The sequence below is a fragment of the Megalops cyprinoides genome, chromosome 21 (genome assembly GCF_013368585.1).
Source record: "Megalops cyprinoides isolate fMegCyp1 chromosome 21, fMegCyp1.pri, whole genome shotgun sequence".
NCBI lineage: Eukaryota > Metazoa > Chordata > Actinopteri > Elopiformes > Megalopidae > Megalops > Megalops cyprinoides.
The window spans coordinates 2,297,749-2,318,505 of NC_050603.1; the positions used below are offsets into that span (position 1 = coordinate 2,297,749).

General features: G+C 46.7%; 1 protein-coding gene across 1 annotated transcript; it reads left to right on the forward strand.

The window, feature by feature from the left end:
- The first annotated feature begins 1 nt into the window (after position 1).
- On the forward strand, positions 2 to 19,319 carry bzw2 (basic leucine zipper and W2 domains 2). The gene is made up of 12 exons (XM_036515671.1): positions 2 to 53; positions 6,717 to 6,787; positions 8,646 to 8,822; positions 13,989 to 14,092; positions 15,173 to 15,238; positions 16,057 to 16,192; positions 16,927 to 17,036; positions 17,364 to 17,534; positions 17,916 to 18,062; positions 18,426 to 18,564; positions 18,695 to 18,817; positions 19,119 to 19,319. The coding sequence occupies exons 2-12, from the start codon at positions 6,724 to 6,726 to the stop codon at positions 19,145 to 19,147; spliced, it is 1,266 nt and encodes a 421-aa protein (XP_036371564.1). The 5' UTR covers positions 2 to 53; positions 6,717 to 6,723; the 3' UTR covers positions 19,148 to 19,319.
- The last annotated feature ends 1,438 nt before the right edge of the window (positions 19,320 to 20,757 follow it).

Sequence of the window (20,757 nt, forward strand, 5' to 3'; positions counted from 1 at the left end):
CGCCTGTTACCTGTCAACTGTACACACCTCGGTACAACGGCAGCCACAGCGAGGTAAGGAACCTCGATCCACTTCGATTCTTGCATTGCCATTTGTACAATTTGGGAGTAACCGACACGGTGGTGAATTGCGGCTTTTAAACTGTTGATGCATTGATGAGATTTCTGTCTGCTGAAGCTCTGAGTAAGCGCAGTGTTGGAGCAGGCTATGAACAATTTGCTGTAACTTAAATACGATATGCAGTTTGTTTTAGTCGACGGATATTGTTGCCAACTCCGAGCTGTGACTTACTGTAAAATGGAGTTTAGAGGTTTGAGAAGTTTTGATTTATACGCGTTGTCTTCGTCGGTCATGTGTTGCGTACCGTAAGCAATGCTTAGAGTCGGACACACACTTACACTGATATTCCAGCAATAGTCAAACTAATCGATAAATCAACAGGCTTCAATCAAAAGGTCTCGTCGATTCCTGTGTAGTCTAACCATTAGCCGCTTTTACCTAATTTGCGAAACGTTAAAAATATCTATCTTGGAAAATGGGGTTTAAAACAGGTTTGCTGAAGTAGCTGTCAGAAATTCAGTTTGACAGCTGAATTCCTTTGCTAGTGTGAACCTGTCGGTGGTTTGGGGTCTCTCGGCACATTCACTCCTGCGATCAGAGCTGTTGATTGCGTAGCCCATCTATCCCAGCATGTACAATACCGGATCGGAACCGCAAAGTTATGTAATCTTTTTCGCAGCACTTACAGAGCTGTGACATTTTTTTGTCGACTGATAGGGTGAAGTGATTGCTTTCTAATAAAATCTGATCGCTCGCGACACTGCCTGACGCGGACTTTATGGAAAGTGAAGGAATGCGTCAGTGATTCACGCTCGTGCACGTTAAGTAGATGGTATTCTTATTGATGCATTTCAGCGCTTTTCATTGGACTGAATTCCAACTAAACTTTGAAAACTAACATTTTACCGTTTTCTCTACCACTTCTGCTGCCACGCACCTGTGACACTGCGAACTAAAATCCGAAATACCCTTGCCACATCCCGACACCCACTTTGAAGATCGCACTCCTTAAGCAGTTCATACGAGACCTACTGAAGAGCAAGGCAGCTGAAGTCATTAACAGAGCTCCAGCACGTTTTGCTAAAGCTGGCACCGCCGTAACTACCGCTCGGTGGGATTTGAAACGAGCGCCTAAGCACGACCACTCTTTTGTGCCTGCCTGCGTGCTCCAGTGCGTGTAAATTCAAGCGGTGGCTCAGCTCAGGCTGCCCTATACCATGGAATGCAACCCGGTATGACACGCGACATGGTCTGTTACCCCAGCTGGGGTGCGCTATGTGGGACACGTGCGCGGGACAGTCAGTCATCCGCAAATGGGAAAGGTGTACGCGCGATTCAGCTTCAGTGAGGGTCGGGGGCGAGGGGGTTGGGATCGAATAATGTTACTGTTGTGCCAACGTGAAGAGTAGTGTGCTTGACTGTTTGGTCACTAAAATTAGCTTTACATTAGTGCTACATGACTGTGCGGCGCGTACTATATTTCGCCCCTGGCGCTGGAGCGCGATTAGCGCTTTAAAAGGCTGCGATGCATGGCGAGCCAGCTACTCTTCCCCCCTCCCCTCTCGGCTCTCATCGTCCAAACCCTGACACAGTTTCCGTCGGGTGTTTATCTGGTCGGCTGGGAGACCTGGCTCCCTGAGTGCCATCCTTTCACGTCTGCTGTGAGTGCACGCAGCAGTGCCGGACCTGCTTTGGTCTGGCGCTGGCGCTCGGTCAAGAGCTGCGTCGCGCGTTCATATTTGGGTATGCCTTAACAGAGGCAGAGCTCGCACTCTGCACTGTCGGCCGGTTTGTATATCTGCTGCAGGTCTAAATGTTTAACATTTGTCACCTTCCCGGAGTGCACCGGGAGACAAGTGGCTGAAAATACACGTTCCCACTGCGCACTTTATCTAAACATTGGTTTTTTTGGACTGTTAAATCTTGAAATTGGCTGAACCGTGGTCCATCGGGGTTGCTATGTCTGACTCTGTTTTTAGTCCACGCGCGGCTGCTTTGTTTCCAGGAATTTCATGAGGGCTCTGTTATTTTGATCCGTGGTTGTAAATTGGGATTGGCTAGTCTGAAGGGGAGGTAGCGTCTGTCGGTGCGGAAAGCGCGCAGCAGAGTCAGGTACACGTGATTCGCAGGAAACATTCAGGACGCCCGCGTGAAATGTTTCAGGACACTGCATGCGCGCGTGAACGTTGTCAACACGGGCTGGCAGCCCGGACGCTGTCTGCTCCCTGCATGTGAAACGGTGAATGACGTTTTTAGTAATGAATGTGGGAACGTTGCTAAAGTCACCAGAAGTAAACGAACGTTGTTTTGAGTGTGAATGCCGGCTGCAGACGCCTCTGTGCCTCTGAGCTTCCTTTGAGAAACAGCTGCCCAGAAAGAGCAGTCAGAAAACAAATAACACCCAGGACAGCTTGCGAGGTTGATGCGGGCTCACTGTGTACTATTAGAGGTGTCTGTTACGCTCAATAAGTACATGGTGTGCGTGTATAAACAGCGTGTGTGTGCTGTGTGCTTACTGTGTACTCATTATGAGTGTGTCTTCTCACCGCGTGCGGACAGAGGTCGATGTGTCGGCTATAACCCGTGTGTTAGTGTTTTAGTGCGTTAGTTCTGTGTGTGACTGTGTCAAGGCTGTTTTTCTGCCTAAATTGTGTTTGCTGAGAAAACCGTTATCAAGGGCGACTTTCCCTGCTGCACTTTACCCGGGAGATGCGTTCGAACTTGTTAAAATCGGATGATGCCTGTCACAGCGTCACGAGCTTGCAAACTATCACGCGCCCGCTCCTAGGGGCCCTTGAAACATGTCCTGTCATCACAGAGATGGGTCGCCATTGTTCCCCGGGGTGATGCACGACTCTGACTCCTCTCCACTGCGCGATCTGTGTAGGTGCGCGGTCGCCCGGTGAATCATGTTTGCAGTTAATTTACCCAGCGAAAACTGCAGCCCCCGCCCCCCGGGGCCCCGGTGCGATCGGGTGCTCGTGGGAGCAGCGTCGGAAGCCCGTGACGGTGTCAGGAGTGTTGCTGAGAGGGGTACGCGCTGTACGAGACTGAGTGAGAGAAACCGAGTGAGTCACGGCCTACAGTACAGGACAGAAATGACTCATTAGTTAAAGAGTTTTGTCCTGTTCCTTTTTTATTTTTTGGTATTTTCATTGTAACGGATTCAACGCGAGAATGTCCACATTGTGTTTAAAAATAACACATGAGATTGTTCTTTGTGTTCAGACACAAAAGATCAATAATATCCATGAAGTATTCCTTACTTTTTATGCTTTATGTGTCATACAGGCATACAGGTTGGACAGACGCCTTTTTATGGCATCGATTTTTTCCTCTTCGAGGGAATTCTACCTTACCTCCTGAATCCTGATACAAGTAGTCGATTGCAATTTGAAGAAACGAATATCCCATCATTTAAGATGGTATTTCTGACACGGCTCGGAGGTAATCGCACGGTGGGAATATTTTTCCCCGCGGTGTACTCTGGTATACCAGAGCTGCAGACCGAGCGCAGGTTGTGTTCCCGGGACAGTGATGCTACGATGCCTCTTATTCCTGAGAGGTCTGCGCGTGCAGCCGAAAACTTCTCAAAGGAACAAAGTGTCAATACGGTTATTCGGTTATTCCCCTTAAAATAAGTATTTATACGTGTAATCTTGTATTATGTGTGTTTTTTTTAAATGACGCCCTGAAAAGTGAAGACACACACAATGCTGTAACACGCCATGCTGCAAACGCACGACACACAGAGATACACTCTTTGGTTCTCTGTGGCACACGGGCTGCGTGAGATCTCTCAAGACTCTCCACCCTGGCTCACAACGTGCATGCTAACAACGTAATATTTCATTGGTACGCTTCAGAATACTATGCAGTAAATTTATGGATGGAATATTATATGAATAAATAAATGTAAATGTAAATGTAAATGAATATTGATAATGGATAAAGGAATAATGACAATTGATGATGATATTACTATTTTATGAAATCTATATATTCCAGAAAATGAAAGATATGACATTCAATCAGCTCATTTATGGAAGTGCAAAATAACTAACCCTGAAGATGCCAGTATTAATACGCTATAGTCCTTAAACATGATGAGAAGATATGTACTGAGGGGTACAGATGAAGCCAGTGAGAACTCTGCTCATGTTGAAGGGTAAGGGTTGTTGGAATGATTCAGAGACATTGTGCTGGCAGACCTTTCAGTTTCATGTGAGTTATTTTACTCCAGTTAGTTAGAGGACATTAATGTGCTGTCTGCGTCCCTTCCTGAAAACAAAGGCAGGGGCCACAATCAGACGCAAGAAAGAAAACACCTGCATTAATCACAGAATCAAACAAAGGTAATTCTGCTAGAAATGATCGACTGAAGGAGAAAGAGTCAAATACTTGAGTCAAAATAATCTCTTTAACAGGATGGTTAACCGTCTGCCTATCTATCCATGTACCTACCTATTAATTGACCTTATTGGAGTGTGTTTCTAACAGCAGGGTTTCACCAGAGATGTTGATACTGAATAAGCCCTCTTATGGAAGTGTGCTGACTGGGAGCTCTTTGCAGCCTCTGTGTTTTGACTTATCCAGCTGGTTTCCTGCCAGTGAAGTCCTGTCTGGGACGGTGAGAAAGGAAAGTCTAGCAGCACAGACTCGGAGTAGCTGACTGTAGACCGATCTCAGGCCGGAGCTTGTCCCAGGTTCGGTATTTGTGACAGTCCAGGGCATGTGAGTGTTGAGAAGTGCTGACCCAGGATCAGTGTCTGTGGCGAGTGAGTAAGCGTGCTCGGTGAGGCGAGCGGTGTGGGCCAGCCGTCGGGAGGCGAGCGTGGCGTTGGCGGCGGCTGGCCGTGCCCTTGCTGTAATACGACACCCGTCCCAGACGCGCTCACCAGGGCCAGGATGAGCCCCGCTATATTTAGCCGCGAGCACGAGTTTAGCGAGCGGCGGCGCTGTCAGAACGCTCCACCCTAATCACCACGGTAACGAAGAACTCACAGCTGGTCAGCATGTATATCATTACCTTTCAATCAAACTGTTTTTTTCTTTCAAACATTGATAATTTAGGCATTGGTTAAAGGACACTCTTTGTGATTAACTGCATGCTGGTATCTTGACAGCAGTCTGATTCAGGCTAATGTCAGGATAGCCTTGGAACATTCTTGAAGGATTTTTTTTTTTGCTTGTCACTTTCACAAAGTTAAGCAGTAGCCAGGGTTACTGAAATGGTTTACAAGTAAATGAAGTAATCTGAGCATCCGTTTTCAAAGTTGAAGATGGGCCAGGTTGCATTGGATCTGGGCCTGGCTGTTTGGAGTATTGTGCAATGTTAGGGTGTTTGCAGACCTATAGTGCGATTGCTTTGGTCCGCAGCAGGGAATAAATTGGTACAATGTTGCATAATTACATAGGTTCGGTTCGGTTACACATGGCATTATTTCTAAACAGACCAAAATTTGTAAAGGAAGAGCAGACTGCTCCCTCATTGGTCACTTTGGTGTTTATGTTCCGGAAATAGATTAACGTGCCACTTAACAATTTCACAATGGAGGGACAGCTAAGTGTTTTGGTCCTGGTTGGTTCGGGTTGCTTTCTCGCCGGTGGGACTGCACCAGAGTTTGCCAGATGATGCAGATCGAAGCCACCTCTCTTTGGGGGGTCTGGGGCCAGTTATTTTGGTGCGGACCTGAGTGCGATTACTGCGTTCTGACTTACGCAAATGAACCAAACCAAGGGGTCAAATGCACTATGGTTTAATTCAAAGGCTGCAGGTGTGAAAGCACCCTTAGAGTTAAGAGTGGAATTCAATCCCAGCTGTCATTGCCCTTTGTCTTGGCTTTAACTGATGAGGTAAAGCATTTCTTCTCACTTCTACACATTAACACCAGTTTGACAGTCTCCATGATTTGTGAAACAGGCCATAGCAGCTGGATCCATCCATGCAGCAAATCTTTATAGACAAAGTAATAATATTTTCAGTTTTAAAATAAGAGGAGAGGCTTGGATACAGGTGCACACTGGCATGGAAGAACAATCACAGCAGCTTTCAAAAGATGTTCATTTTTTTCATGGAATGATAAATCTAAACTTAAGCTTCCAAATCATTACATAAGTTCAGAATTTTCAGTGGTTATCTGTGCTATTCTTTTTTTAATCAGTAATTTCAAACATTTTAAAACATTTCTTTTTACTCTTCTGAAGGAGATGTGTTTCATCTGTGATTGCCTTGCTATTATCTGTGTCCCCTGTCTTTGTTAAGGAACCTCGTTTTTATCTGTAATCATACAGCATTGTTCTTTTACATTCCCACCTGTCTGTTACAGCCATCTTTCTTTCACTGTTTGTGAGGCTGAATTTTTGCCAACAACGTATCCATCTGAAACATCGGAAATAAATAGGTAAATACCTGCAAACTCATAAATGAATGAAAAAGCTTATTTGGGTAAGTTATCCAAACTTTAGGGGAGATTACACAATGCACAGTTTACATGATTCCCAAACATGTATGGTAGTCTCTGTGTAGTGATGTGTATCGGAGTCAGTCCCACTGTGAGCTGGGTGTAAGTGGTAGGATGTATTTGCTCAGCATCATGCCGCAGAGAGCAGATGCAGAAGCCAGTGTGGTGACGTCTGGTTTTGTGTTTCTCCAGGACTTTTATGAATACCGGTAAGCAACAGAAGCCAGTGCTAACAGGCCAGCGGTTCAAGACCAGGAAAAGGGGTGAGTTCCACTGATCACTGATCTGTGTTTCCCTCGTAGCTCTGACCGTATCGGACATGACTGGGGGGGGGGGGGGGGGGGGGGGGGGTGTTACCTGCAGGGCAAAGGCGAAATGATGTAATCACTGTACATGTTGAAGACCAGGCTTACAGAATAGATTTGTGAGAGTTCCCTTGGATCTCACAATCCATCCCTCCCCCATCCAATATAATCATGCCACCTCATCATACCCAACACACACGCACACACACAGTCATGTTTAAAAACACACACACACACACACACACACACAGTCCTGACTCTTACATCTCTATCGCCTGTTTTCAGTTGCAGAGGTCTAATACACAACACTCTGAACATAGTATTACATCACTAAAGAGATGTTATGCTGTTTCTGGAACATCCAGGCATAACACAGAGCAGGGCTGGACACCTGCCAAGTCTCAAATAGCAGGGTTTTCTATGTGCATTACCAGGAGGCATTCTGGGAAAGAGCCACTACAGAACAGTCTGTCAATGTGCATGAGGTCAGACAGACAGAGATAGATCAATCTATCTGTCTAGCTATATATATACATGGTACAATGTGGACGTGTGTGTGTGTGTGTGTGTCTGCATGTGTGGGCATACACACACACACACATACACACAGAGGAGGTAAAGTCACTTTATAATTGTACATAGATTGATAACCTTTCTGTTGTAGCTCCTGAGTTTATGAATGACACAGTGATGTGTTCAGCTCATGTCTGTAGATAATAGAAATCGATCGTTTCATGTCTTTGCTTCTATTTTCCTTGTATTATAAAAAAGTGTGTAAATGTTTGGTGACTTCAGTTTAGTATTGTCTGTAAAATATATGTGTAAAAAAGGAAAGTGTTATGTGTAACGTGGCTGTCCTGATAATTTGGAGTTAAACAGTGTGGCTTTGGCAGGAAGGTTAAATCCCGTGTGTCCCTGGAGAAAGGTGAACAGGCCACCACACTGTGAGCATGTGCAAGAGGGGGGGGGGGGGGGGGGGGGTTAACACTGCTTGGTATGTATTGGGGATTGAGAACACCCCACACTGTGACATATGTCATTTCGCAAATACCATACCGGCTCCTGCTACCGACAAAAGTGGAACGTCCCCTCTAGAACATTTAAGGGTCTCCTGTCCCCTCTTTGCCTGGTTTTACCATCTGAGACTTATGTTTTCTGGCAGAAGTCAGTTAGTATTTAAATGTGAGCCCCAAAGATGGTGTTTTGTTGGACACATTAAGACACATACAGTACACATTTATACACCGCTGCAGTAACGGCCAGTTATGTGCTGTGCATTGTGCACTTCCTGACGTCTCCCTGAAAACGTGTTTGTTTAAGGAGAATTATAGGGCTCCTCTGTGGCCTCACGGGCCACAAAGGCTGGAGGTCCACAGTAAAGATAACTGGCTCTGTTCCGCTGGGATGGGGTGGGTCGCACCAGCCCTGTGTCACACTGCCCATTAGCGCCCTCTAGTGACTGATCAGGTGTCTGTTAGCTCCCAGAGTGATGTCAGTGAGACCCATCCTCATTTGTGTAGTTGCCTCGCTGTGATGCACTGTGGGACTTGTGGTGGTGGCTGTGTGTGAGTGCATCAGAGGATGGCATTCATTGGATCTCAGTGCTCCTGAATGAGAGCAGAGGTTGTAAACAATGAGGTGAGGCTATTGAACCTTGTGGTTCAAAAACCAGGATGAAAAAAAAAGAGGGAAAATGCTTCAAATGTTAAGCAGTAACTTGTATGTGACGGGATTATTGTGGGGTAGAGTGCGGGTGAGTGTGGGGATTTCACGCACTCTTCCTCCTCCTCTTCCTCCTCCTCCTCCTCTCCTTCAGATGAAAAGGAGAAGTTTGAGCCCACAGTGTTCAGAGATACGATCGTCGCGGGCCTCAACGAAGCCGCGGGGGACCTGGATGCTGTAGCCAAGTTCCTGGACGCCACCGGGTCGAGACTCGACTACCGTCGCTATGCCGACACCCTTTTCGACATCCTCATCGCCGGGAGCATGCTCGGTGAGTCTCTCATGATTGGGAGGAGCCGTTAAACTGTGTTTCACCCCATTGGGGGTCATTATGACAAGCTGGGATGCTCAGCGGTGCCCTGGCACAACACCAAATCTCAGACTTTAACTGGGAAGACAAACTCCTCGCTCTCTACCTCAGCTGATGTCTGGTGATCCCTGTGGTGCAGAATGGCAGCTATGCGTCACCCACGTGGGGGCTGCACAGTGACTGACATGAGACCCCCCCCCCTTTAGTGTAAATCGTTTCCATTCTGTCTTTCACAGGTGCAGCCCTAATCTGGCCTTAGATTCACAAATTCACAGACCACTCATGGCATGCAGCAAATGTGGTATATCAGAGCTGATCCTCACTCAGTGACCACACAGTTAGAATATTTCACTTCTGGGATTTTCACATTAGTGAGACTGATGTTCTTAAACATTTAAATGAGTGAGATTGATATTCTTAAACATTTACATGAGTGAGATTCATATTCTTAAGTATGTTCAAACATTAGTGATCCATGCTCATAAGCATGTAAATTATTGCATTATTTAGCTGCTCCCATTCAGTTTGACCTTTTTGTGTATTTTTGCATTTTACCAAAGTGAGTGTGTCCATGCCTGAGTGGCTCTGAAGTTTGGGTCTCACCCCATGATTTCTGTAATTGAAGTGTATACACACACCTTACAGACGACAGCAGCAATCCCAAATCCATTTCCTTTAATACTGAGCAGAACATCAATCAGAGAGGCAGTGGGTGCCATGTCTGAAGTCTCCAGCATAACTCATAGCTCACCTCCTGACTGAACTACCCTTCTGACTGAGCTCACACTCTCACTGAGCTCACAGTCTCACTGAGCTCACAGTCTTACTGAGCTCACATCAGCACAGGAGGAGGTACAGGAGCACAGGGCAGGCGGACCTCCAGGGCGGCTGGGGCTGGGGCCAGGGCGGGTGTGTTATTTAGGAGAGCAAGGGCAAAGTGATGAGCAGGGGCTTAGCCAGATTAATGGGGTAATGCCGTGTAATCAAAGGGATCGGCCTCTGTGTGTGTGGCAGAGAGGCACAGTCCCAGTGCCATGCCACCGCTCTCCCGCGAGCCGACGGCGGGTGGGGAGAATCCGGCCTTCAGCCCGGGGAGGTAACCGGATTACAGCCGCGAGGGAAAACTCCGCACCGGGGGAATACGGGGAATGAGGGTTAGCCCATGCAACACATGCTAAAGAAGGGGGTTTTTGGTTTTTGGAAACACAGTAATGTTGTCCTGGAAGAAGCGGCAGAAAAGGACACATTTTAGAGGAATCCCTTCACAGCATTCTTGCTGTGTTGTTATACACCATTATTATTATTATATTACATGGTGTATTTTAAAACTGCAGAGTGGGCCTGTGAGTGCGGGATCCAGACGTCCTCATTCCTGCGCTTTCATACCAGCTTATTTAAAACTCCTCTGGTTCTGTGGCCTCAGATGAGCTCACCGAAGCCCTCGTGTAATTAGGTAGTAAAGAGTAAAAAACAGTTCCTGTCACAACACTGAAGACACGCAGGCCAACAGGCCAGCCAATTGGAGAGCAACAGCAAGCATTGACTTTCAAAAACTAATGCAGCTGGTTTTCAGTCTGAATCGTTATTTCGGCCAGGATAAAACTCCCACTGATGCAAATGTTCTTTCAGCCCAAGCAGTGGCCTCCATGGGTTCTGAATGTAATCTGTGGTTTGAGCTACAGGTTAGACCCCAAAAGGATGAGGGAATAAAACCACAGCCAGGTCACGCCAAAGACATACATACAGTCCAAAACAATGGTACCCAATGGTAAGAAAGGCATTGTGGGTAACTATGGCGCTATGATAGGCTGGTGTCCTGTGCAGTGGCTGTGCGCACACCTCACCTGCTTCACAGCAGAGGAGTCAGCATGACCTCTGACACACTGAGCCACCTGACTCAGACACCTGATCACAGACAGGATCATGTTTCAGGAAGTAGACAACACGCTGCTGTGTGTATGGGCAGTTTGTACTGGCAGTGTTTCTGCTTTGAGTCAGAGTCAGGGGGACTGACTGGGTCACTCCGTTGACTCTGTGGTGAAAGGGTGACTATTTCTTTCCAGGTGAGAGGGCTGGAATCTGTTGTTTCTCTGTCTTCCTGTAATCTGTAATCTGTCTGGTATTAACTCGTTTTCAGCTGTTGGCTGGGCGGGTCTATCTACTGACCAAGTTCCCACTGTCAAACCAATTATAGCTAAGGGGCTTACAGCACACCTATATAAAGCTACAGGAGGAGGGAGGCTGGAAGTTATCTGCCAATACGCATCACTATCTTCTCTGAATATATGTTTAATATGTACACTAAATATATCGTCTGTTATATATGTATAAATATGCAAAATCAAAAATATAACAAGCCTGTGTGAATATAAAAATATATGGACTGTATTGAAAGATAGATAAATTATTGGTGCTTTCCTAAATGATGGTTCATGCATAAAATACAGAACAATCTGTTTTGAAATTAATTTCATTGTACGACGTATTAGCATGTTTGGGAGTGGCAGTGCCTGATGTGTTTTTAAATACTGTGGTTCAGCAGCTGCTGGTCGAGCGATCGCTGCAGAGAGGGGAAGTCAGGCAGACATACTGGGCTGAAAGGGTTAAGTTCGTCAAAATTAACCCAGAGACCTGCGTGCGGTAATACCTCTCTCCTGTCGTTGGCCCGTAACAGGAAATGATTAAGCCGCCTTTGCCTGGCACAGAGAGGGTGCAGCAGTGCAGCAGAACCCGGTTCCCGCTGAAAGCGTGGGGATCAAACACAGAGCCCACGTTCGCACTGTACTGGAGGGGTGAAAAATAGCCAACCGCACCTCTCGAGTGAGGAGCAATGGGAGTTCAGATGGAGAGGCTTTTTCTTTAAACCAACAATTGACCTGAACCTTGGTTTCGGTTTTTGTTTCCTAAAGCGTACTGATTGGTAGTGAGGGTCACAGGATCTTTAGCATGGTTGTGTGTAGTGCTGCAGCGGGGTTGACAGGCGGTGAGTGTTAGGACACAGGATGGCCTTGTGTCACCCGTGTGGGAGCGTTGTTGGGGGAGGCTGAGTCACCTCTTGAAGCACTTTCAGATCCAGGAAAGACTTTATGATTATAAATGAAGTGCATTATTACAGCACCTTTTGTGAACTTCGCATTAAATAATCTCAACTGCAGCAAGGAGGTCGGAGATTGGTTCTGACTTTAAACTCAGGGGTTGTTTGTTTTTTTTTATCTCATCATGGGTTCACCTGAAGGTAAATGTGCAGGTGAGCTGGAGTCGGCCGCCGGCAGGCGGTTTGGGAGGGTCTTCCTCTCACAGGGAAGTTTTCTGCCTGGTGTTTGCGGTTGGCACAGTCAGGGAGCGGGACAGTAGGCGTGAGGTTGAGTCATTATGGAAGGTACGATTTACTCACTGCGTTTCCGCCTCGGGAACCAGACTCTGCCTAATGAAGTGCAAATGCGATCTCACAGGAACAGCGGCCTCTCTGGCACGCTTTCCCTCTCTCCCTCTTTCCCTCTCTCGCTTGCCCTCTCTCGCCCTCCCTGTCCTTTTCCTTCTCTCGCTGCCTTCTCACTCTCTCTCGGCCTCTCACCGTCGCTCTCTGTGACTCTCTCTGACAGACCCTGTCATTCTCTCTTGCTTACTCTCTCTCTCAGTGCACCTGCTTCCAGAGCATGTGCACAGATAATGAACAGAGCTAAAGAAAACAAGTCCACAGTCTTTTTTTGGATCAGTTGAATAAGAATATTTACCCTTACACCAAGGGTATTGCCTCAATACAGTCTGTCTCAGTGTACCTGTCAAACTGCATGCAGGTCGTTACCACTTTCCACCACTAGAGGGGGGGAGAGGGCAGGAGGCTGCAATCTCAGATTGCACCTGTTGTTGTTGTTGTGTTTTTTCTGTTGCTCTTGGTTGCTACTTATGTGCCCCTCCCCTGTGCCCAAACGCTGGACGTGAGACAGTCCTCGGAGACATCTTCACAGACTTCTCTCCTTCATGGATCCATCCCATTGGATCATAACAGGCTGAGAGACCACCTCTAATTGGTTGTTCTTGTGGTTGCCTAGCAGAAGGCCCCATCCAAGATGACTTGCATAAACTATGTTTACATATTTTTCTTTTACTCAGGCAGATGTTTATGGAAGCAGTTTGAACCTGAAACCTTCAGGTTACATGCCTTACCCTCATGACTCCATAGAGTTGGTCCTTTTAGGGCCCACTTCACACTGCTGTGAGCTGTTGTAAGTGTTGTCATCAGTGATATGATTTGGCTTGTGTTGTGTTAGAATGTAGTTCACCCTGTTTGTATGAGTGGGTTTTTCTGTGTGACCAGCTATCCCGAAGCTGCTATCTCTTTTTTAGCCTCTCCTCTCTGTCTCTCTCTCATTCAGGTGTCCTCCCTCTCTGTCTTTGTCTCTCTCTCATTCAGATCGGTTTGCTTTACCGTATGTATGACTCCCTCCATCCATAAAACATGTCCTGTGGCCAGTGAAATATTGTGCCCATTGCATATTTTCTCTGCTCCCCTGTGACTCTCTGTACCCCCCCTCCCCCCCACCCCCCACCACAGGGTAATGTGAGACTGTTACGTAACCCTGGTGGGTGCCCTGCTAGCCTGATATGCCTTTCCATCGTCTGATTAATACGGCAAATTAGCTCTGATAAACCTGCAATGCTCTGCATCACGGATGCTGCGCGGTGCTGTGAATATTCATTTCTCCCCTAATGAAAGCTCCGAGGCTGCCCCGCGCAGGAGACAGTGGCCTGTGGAGAAGGGAAGGCTGTCGCAGGTCAGACAGTGCACGGTTCAGAAGTGAGAGGTATCCAATCAGCTCTTTCATAAAACCACAAGAAGTGCCATGGCACAAGACTGACCAGTCATTTGAGAGGGGAACATCGATTCACCTGTGGACGTTGTCAAGAAAGTAGAAGTGTAGGGTTTTAATAGCTCATACCCGTCCTGTCATTTCTTCAAGAAAAACTTTTTTACTAATAATTGTTTTATTTTGTTAGCCTGTTACGTTTGCCAGAGCCGGGATCTCCAGAAGGCCTCATATGAGACAGCAAGTGCACTGTAATACGACAGTGATCTGGCTTTAACACTCTGACCTTTGACCTTTCACCCCGCTGTCTTTCCTCTAGCCCCCGGGGGGACACGGATTGATGACGGGGACAAGACCAAGGTGACCGATCACTGCGTGTTCAAGGCCCCCGAGAACCATGGAGCCATCCGCAGCTACGCTCAGGTCTCCTGTCTGTCTGTCTGTATCTGTCTGTCCATCTGTCTGTATATCTGCCTGTCTTATTCTCCCCGTGTCTGTCTGCCTGTATCTCTACCTGTGTCCACATCTGTCTGTCGCTGTATCTGTCTGTCTTATTCCCCCTCTGTCTCTGTCTGTCAACCTGTCTGTCCATCTGTCTGTCTCTCTAACTCCTCTGTCTTATTCTCCCCCGTCTATCTATCTCTCTACATGTCCATCCACCTGTCTGTCTTTTTATTTGCTCTCCCTGTCTGTCTGTCTTCCTCTCCTCTCTGCTTTCCAGCATTCTCCGTGCTCAGGCGTGTTTCTGGACAGGGTCAGTGGTAGGCCTACACGGGAGGCAGGAGGGAAACACTCCCCTGAAACAGTGTTAGTGCAGCTAATGCCTGCAAATCCCCGAGGATATCCACCATGTCACCAGAGAGCCATCGTTCTAATATAATCCTGGGGGATTAACTCTCTCCAACAGAGTGCTCCCTCTCTCTGTCTCCCTCTCTCTCACTCCTTTTGTCTTTCCCTCTTTTGTCTGCCATTATCTCTATATTTCTCTCTTTTCTCTCTTTCTTCCTCTTTCTCCTTTCCTTTTACCTGTCTGCTTTTACTCAGGACGCATATTAAAAGCTTTTCAGCATTACAAAGCTCAGATGTTTTGGGGTTCCAAGTCCAGCACAGCATACAGCAGAAACCCATGGGTAACCCCTGAAACACCACACACAGCGTCGCAGAGACACATGTGAGGAGGTACACGTTTCAGAGGGGGTCTGACATCATCAGAAATGGCCACCGAGGCCCTGCGGCTCTGCATGATTAACGTGAATAACACCAGTAACGACCTGTGCGCCACCCACGTCCCCTGCAGCTGAAGCAGAGAGAGTTTCCTCTCAGGAGCCTCCTCTGGCCGGGCCGCTTGGCCCCCGCCGCTCCTGCGCAGAGCGCGGCAGGGTTATGCAGCATAGCTGGACGGGTGGGAATGGCGCATGATTACATGCGATGCTGTAATGCGCGGCTGTGCATGGCGGTAACTGCAGCCTGCAGGAGCTGATTTCCTTCCCTGTGTTTCCTCAGGTCTTTAACAAGCTCATCAGGAGATACAAGTATCTGGAGAAGGCTTTCGAAGAGGAGGTCAAGAAGGTAAACTTTTTGTTGTTGTTTGTTTGTTCTTTCAGGGGTACGGATAGCAGCCATTTAAGTATGATATCATCATTTCCAGTGGAGTTACTGCGTGATATGTGCTAATTGGTTGAAATGGATCTGTCTGGCCCAATGTGATTTGCCTGCTGTAAGCTGTGGGATATGGAATACACTCTCATATTCACAGTTTGCATTTCCACTGTATCCTTGCATAAAGGACATTGCCATATAAATTCCAGTAATAATGGGCATGTCTCACATGAGGTCACATGCTGAGCTCTTTATTGGTTGGCTTGAAGTCACACAGAGAGATGTGTCTTATGCTTTCCATCTGACATACATAAAAATGCTCCCTAAAAGGCAATATGCTCCACTCAACAACTTTTCAAAGGGAAGCTGTGTCACCTTGCGTGCAAAGGAAATGAAACATGTGGCGTCCCTCTGGAAGCAAGTAGAATAGTGACACCCAGTGGAGATTTTTGAAAGAGAAAAGAGGGGGGAAACAAATGGGAGAAGTTAATCCCCATTTGCAAATGATCCCTCCTGCATAATATTTAAATTATAAATCTAGGAAGTGATGTATTCTCCATCACTGAAATATCATTTTCCTTGATGAATGTAGTCTCGGCATGGGAAAGAGAAAGCTTTAGTTCCATGATTCAGAAGGTAACTACAGACTGCTTAATGCAGCTCATTCATCCCCCATTTTCACTCCCTGATTGGCCTGCGTAGTTTGCACTTCCTGTCTGTGCATGTATGTCACTTCCTGTCTGTATATGTATGTCACTTCCTGTTTGCGTGTGTCACTTCCTGCACAGCTCCTGCTCTTCCTGAAGGCTTTCAGCGAGTCAGAGCAGACCAAGCTGGCCATGCTGACAGGCATCCTGCTGGCCAACACCACCCTGCCCCCCCCCATCCTCACCAGCCTCTTCAGCGACAACATCGTCAAGGAAGGTCTGTCACATGCATATTCAGCATGCTTAGGGTGCCCCTAAATGCTGATCCGGGATCAGCTTACCAAACTCCTACTCCAAATTATAACTGTTTTGTATGACACACAACCACTGATCCAGGGTCAGTGTGTGTGCACTGTCTATTTGCCATTGTGCCAGTAACCCAAGGCTGTGGTTGGCCAAGTATGTGTGTGTATGTGTATGTATGTATTTATGGGAGATGTTTTTCTATCATCCATGATGTTCTCATGATATATGTGCATGTGTGATAGTTCTAACTCTTGTATGATTCACATCAAATCAAAATGAAAGAAAACCATACTGCGTGGCTGTATGCACTTTAGCCTCTAATGGAAATCTGCCCCCCCCCCACTGTTACATATGTGGGATATATATATGTAAAAGATGAGAGAAACACCACAGTGACCACACCTCCATCAAATCACATCCTTCACAGGAGGGGAAACTGCAGTGGAAAGCCTTTGTAACATTGTAACTGGCAGTATCATGACATCACTGTGACGCTCTGGTTCGTATCATCCTGTACACCATTGTACCACTGTGCATGGTTCCAAATCATGGCAGTTAAACGAGATGACTCTGTGCTGCAGTATCCATGGTGACACACTGCTCTATGGTATCACCATGGTGACGTTCCTCACTGTATTATCTCCATGGTGGCGGGCTGTTGCTGTAGTGTCTCCGCGGTAATGTTCCCATCCCACACGTGCACAGGAATCTCGGCGTCCTTTGCGGTGAAGATGTTCAAAGCGTGGATCGCGGAGAAAGACGCCAACGCCGTCACCTCCGCCCTGCGGAAGGCCAACCTGGACAAGCGGCTGCTAGTGAGACATTTAAGATATTTTAGATTAAAATTAGTCTCTTGAATCTCTCTGGTTTCAAAATGACTTCCTATAACCTGATGCCATTGTTCATGAAATGGAAGCTGTTGAATATGATGAGTAACACTCCCAGATTAGCCAGCGTCAAGGTAAAAATGAGTCAGCTGATGATGGTGGATCCTTACTAAAACTGGCAACTTTATCAGTCATGAAAAGCAAATATGCAGGTTAGTGCAGGTGCTAGCACTGAGGATGGACACTGCTCTCCGCTGAAGTGCACTGCTTGGTTGGTAGTCTGTGGGACTGACTGTGCTGTACTGTCCCCTTCAGGAGCTGTTCCCAGCCAACAAGCAGAATGTGGAGCATTTCTCCAGGTACTTCAACGAGGCAGGTCTGAAAGAGCTGTCCGATTTCCTGCGCCTCCAGCAGTCCCTGGGCACCCGGAAGGAACTGCAGAAAGAGCTGCAGGAGCGCCTGTCCCAGGACTGTCCCATCCGGGAGGTACTGCACCTGTGCACCTTTACACCTGTGCACCTTTACACCTGTGCACCTGTGCACCTGTACACCTTTATAGCTGTTCACCTGTCTACCTGCACTCTTATACACACATACATCTGTATACCTGCTTACCTGAACACTTATACATATGTACACTGTGTACCTGTACACTTGTGCACCTGTAAACCTTTACACCTATATGCAGAACTGTCCTTCCCAGCAAATACGGCTGGACTGCACCGCTCTCTCTGGGTTTGTCTGCAGATGGTGGTGTGTGTGACACAGTGGTGTACTCTCTCTGCAGATGGTGGTGTGTGTGACGCAGTGGTGTACTCTCTCTGCAGATGGTGGTGTGTGTGATGCAGTGGTGTACTCTCTCTGCAGATGGTGGTGTATGTGAAGGAGGAGATGAAGAGGAATGAGCTGCAGGAGCATGCGGTTATTGGGCTGCTGTGGACGTGTCTCATGAATGCAGTGGAGTGGAATAAGAAGGAGGAGCTGGTCACCGAGCAGGCGCTCAAACACCTGAAGGTACGACCTGGTCCTACACACTGACCGCATAGAAGAGAACACAGACGGTCAAGCTGGGAGCTGGTCAACGGGGGTACCATGATAACCCAAACACGGACGTGAATACACCACAACCAGTCATAGTGTGGGACGTTATCTATTTTTATCTGAATTTGAAGAGCATCTGCATCTCTTTCCCTTTTTATTGTGAAGAACAATTGTTCTGTTTTGAAGTGTTAAAATGAATTACAATCAAAGCAATAAAGTCATGGATCAAATCCAAACTACTGAGGAAAGAAGGTTTAGCTGTAGAGGGTGTGGTCTGTTTAAATGTAGCCGTTGTGATAGGACACACGCTGACCAATAGGAGCTGTCTCTCTGCAGCACTACGCCCCCCTGCTGGCTGTGTTCAGTACTCAGGGCCAGTCGGAGCTCGTGCTCCTGCAGAAGGTTCAGGAGTACTGCTACGACAACATCCACTTCATGAAGTCCTTCTCCAAGATCGTGGTGCTCTTCTACAAAGGTCAGCCTCTCGCTTCTCTGCGTCCACCCACACTGTGACACGCTGCCCTTCCAGTTCATAATAATAATAACAAATTGATGTTAATGATGGTCCTTTTCTGCCCTTGTCCGTCCTGTGTCGGTGCCCCCAGCTGATGTTCTGAGTGAAGAGACCATTCTGAAGTGGTACAAGGACACCCACGCCACCAAAGGCAAGAGCGTGTTTCTGGAGCAGATGAAGAAGTTTGTGGAGTGGCTGCAGAATGCAGAGGAAGGTAATCCCAGCATCAGCAGGGTCATTCTCCGCTGCAGCAACACACCCCAAACACTCAGACAACCCACAATGCAGTTCCCACGCTTCCATTTCGTATTTCATGCACTAATGCTTATCAGGTAGATTCGTGTTAAATGGGGGTGAGAGCTATATTTTTTTCCCCTAAAGTGGCAGAGCTGTTTATAGTTTCACTATTGCTACCAGGAACATTTTCCTTTACCTCCTCGTGCTGCAGTTTGTAGATCTGACCACAGGGGGGCAGTGCTAACCTCTGCCCTGCGTGTTTTCTTTCGTTCCTGCAGAGTCCGAATCAGAGGGTGAGGAAGACTAGCGCGGGATCCCTGCCGCCCCCTGGTGCTCCGCCACCTGCTTCCTGTGGCCTGTCAGTCGTAGTGTCCACTCAGAGGCCCTAGGCCCCTCTCTCTCCCTCACAGAAACCCAGAGCAGCTCTGAGAATGCAGCCCAGCTCCGGGCTCCACAATAGAAATGTGCACAGAATGAGCTTTTTTAAAAAAAAAAAAGAAAAGAAACAGACCCGCATCACGTATTGGACTCCTTTTACAAACGCTATTCAGGTACAATGAAATATCCTCAGCGTGTGTGTGTGTGTGTGTGTGATAGTAGGCTATTTCCAGATGCAAACATGTATGTTACTTGGCAATGCTTTCTCTCTTTTTATGATTAAAAGTGTTTTTTATTTAAGTCCATCTCTGATGCCTTGGTCCATTGTTTGCAGTGGTCTTCGCTTATTTTTTTTTTGGGGGGGGGGGGGGGGGGGGACAAAAGGCTACCAACAGCTATACATATGCAAGTACTAATGCCCAAGCAAACATGAAAGTCCAGTTGTGGAACTGAATCTGAGGCAGAATAATTAACTAGGTCAAATTATGCTAAATTAATTACGCTATGACAATCATGTGTAGCATTTTATACACTGTAGCAGAATCTTTGTCCTTATTCAACTGTAATGGGTGGTTTACATACACATCATAATGTTAACAACTATTATTATAACTGTGATAGGCACCATTCCAATCTCAGGGTTCAAAGTCCTAAAACCTGATAACACACCTTCGGACCGGACATGTCCACTCTGGTCCTGCAGATCTGTGATCCAGTGGGATTTTCATCTCTCTTTAAGAACTCTTTCTGAACTGGAATTTAAATTGATTCAGAAATTACATCTGTAACTTGAATCAGATGATTTAGTGCTTGATGAAACGTAAGCCTCCGGGCACTGTGGTCCTCCAGGAGTGGAGTTCAATAGTCCTCTTTTAGGAGGTAATTAATCAAAACATTGAAATAAGACCAGGTAGGCAGACACATGTCAGTGTTTTTTGACATACATTGACCTCTAGTGGATAAAATTAGGAATTACACTTTGGCAGCCCAACCAACAGAATGTGCACTTTAAACATGTTCTGTGGGTTCTAACTGGCAGCATGCATCAGCAGTGAGCTGATAAATCAGAATGGGGACATAAATCAGAATGTGTTTCCCCAGTGTAAATATAAATCTATAACAAAGACAGTGCTTGTTAAAATGTTGTGTTTACCTGCTTTTGTTTCACCATGCAACAAAGAAATTTGTGGGAGCTTCAACAGTATGTGGCATCTACTCCGTCATTGGTATATATATCTTTTTTTGCCCAGTGCCAAAAAATGTATGCTGTGCATATGCATGCTATCAGAACTGCACATCTACATTTATATTTTAGTGATTTAACAGACATTAACAGAAAACATTTAATGATAAACCTATATTGTTGATATCCAGCATACACTCTAATTGAAAGCAACTCTCAAAGTTGAGCCCAAAGTTCTTTAAACAAAATGACATGATGCATAACAAAAAGAGCGACACCATCATCCACACACTAACAAGCACCGGTGCCAAACCCGTGAGACCACCCAGCCCAACACACAAGCGCAACACAGCTTA